The 1,389-nt window shown below is 49.7% G+C and overlaps 1 protein-coding gene across 1 annotated transcript; it reads left to right on the top strand.

Annotated features, from left to right (window-relative positions):
- The first annotated feature begins 366 nt into the window (after positions 1–366).
- Positions 367–1,001, top strand: LOC101297583. The gene has a single exon (XM_004307035.1). The coding sequence runs from the start codon at positions 472–474 to the stop codon at positions 943–945; it is 474 nt and encodes a 157-aa protein (XP_004307083.1). The 5' UTR covers positions 367–471; the 3' UTR covers positions 946–1,001.
- The last annotated feature ends 388 nt before the right edge of the window (positions 1,002–1,389 follow it).

The raw sequence follows: 1,389 nt of genomic DNA, 5'->3' as shown, positions 1-1,389 counted from the left end.
TGATTCTATTCTGCTTTCATTATCAACAAAACAAGAATTAAAACCAAAAAACCCCCAATAAATTCACCAAACTAGTAAAACCTTCTCAAATACCCAATCATCCAGATGCTATTGCTTGGCTTCACTGTCACCTTCATCTCTATGATCCTATTCCACCAAAGCAAAGATTCCATCCATCCACAGGACGCCACAGCCTGCCGCGTGTAGGCACATTATGTATGTCCGACCCAAATGGACCCCAAGAGGCCGAAACGCACCACACCCAAAGCAAAAGGTACACCCCCAATAATTCTAATTATTAAAGCCTCCCTCCTCTCTCTCTCTCTCTCTCTCTCTCCCTTCTTCTCCATTTTGCACTCTCTCACTCCCAACAGTAAAAACACAGTGCCCATGGCCTCAGATCAGATCTCACCTTCTCTCTCAACCACCCAACCCTTTTCCAACCACTAAATCGACTCTGCTAGATCGACCATGGCTACCTTGCAAAAATTCAAGCTCTTGGCCACGCAATGCGCCGTCGTCGCCGGAAGCCCCACGCGCAGCCCGACCGCCAGCCCCGTCATCCACCTCCGCCGCCGTAAAACCCTCCGCATGTTCCTCACCCGCCCCGACCGCCGCCGCGTCCCTCGCTCATCGGATTCTCCTAACGACGAAGATCGCGGAAATGACGACCCGCCGGAGAAGAGGAAGGAGGAGGCTCGGGTCCGCCGTAAGCTCAAGGACCTGTTCGTGTCGTCTCCGCCGCCGCTGGAGGATAACAGGAGAGGCGGGGAGGTGGGAGACGGTGAGGAGCGGGGATTGCTGTCGGCGACGGGCGGCGGTGTCGGTGGCATGGCGAGGACTCGGCGCGGCGGCGGGTTGTTGAGTCGGCCTTTAACGGCGTCGTTTAGGTGTAGATTGCTGAAGAGAGCTTGGCGACCTGTGCTGGTTCCTATTCCCGAGTAGTTGCAGTGAGTGTGAGAGTAGTAGGTGGTTTCAATTTTGTTTAATTATCTGGTTCTGATTACATAAGTTTCACCAAACATGGTACATTTTCTCTGATACACTCTGTAATTACTAATTACTACTATAGTTGATTCCATTGTAGAATCGAAATTTACAGCAAGAATTTTATAGCTGCATTTCATCAACTTCAATTGCAGTAGATTGATATTCACCCATCACCCATTGTTGATGCCATTTTGACACATAATTCTCGCCAACATTATCATAGTGCATTGTCGCCTACCGGAATACAAAGCCTAAGGCAGTGTTGGGAACGCCAAATGCAACATTCGGCAAGATTGAAGGTGAATTTCGACGCCGATTGATGTGAAGCTGAAACTCTGGAGGTATTCTGTGGTGTTTTTGGATCATACACTGGTTTTACCCGTTTTAGGGTGTGGAACG

This window comes from Fragaria vesca, linkage group LG7 (assembly GCF_000184155.1).
Source record: "Fragaria vesca subsp. vesca linkage group LG7, FraVesHawaii_1.0, whole genome shotgun sequence".
NCBI classification, from domain to species: Eukaryota; Viridiplantae; Streptophyta; class Magnoliopsida; order Rosales; family Rosaceae; genus Fragaria; species Fragaria vesca.
Note: the sequence above shows the minus strand (reverse complement) of the source record. Positions and strands in the feature narration are given on the sequence as shown.

Bases quoted from the DNA above. Each gene is read 5' to 3' on its own strand.
- LOC101297583 (XM_004307035.1), top strand. From the start codon at position 472: ATGGCTACCTTGCAAAAATTCAAGCTCTTGGCCACGCAATGCGCCGTC.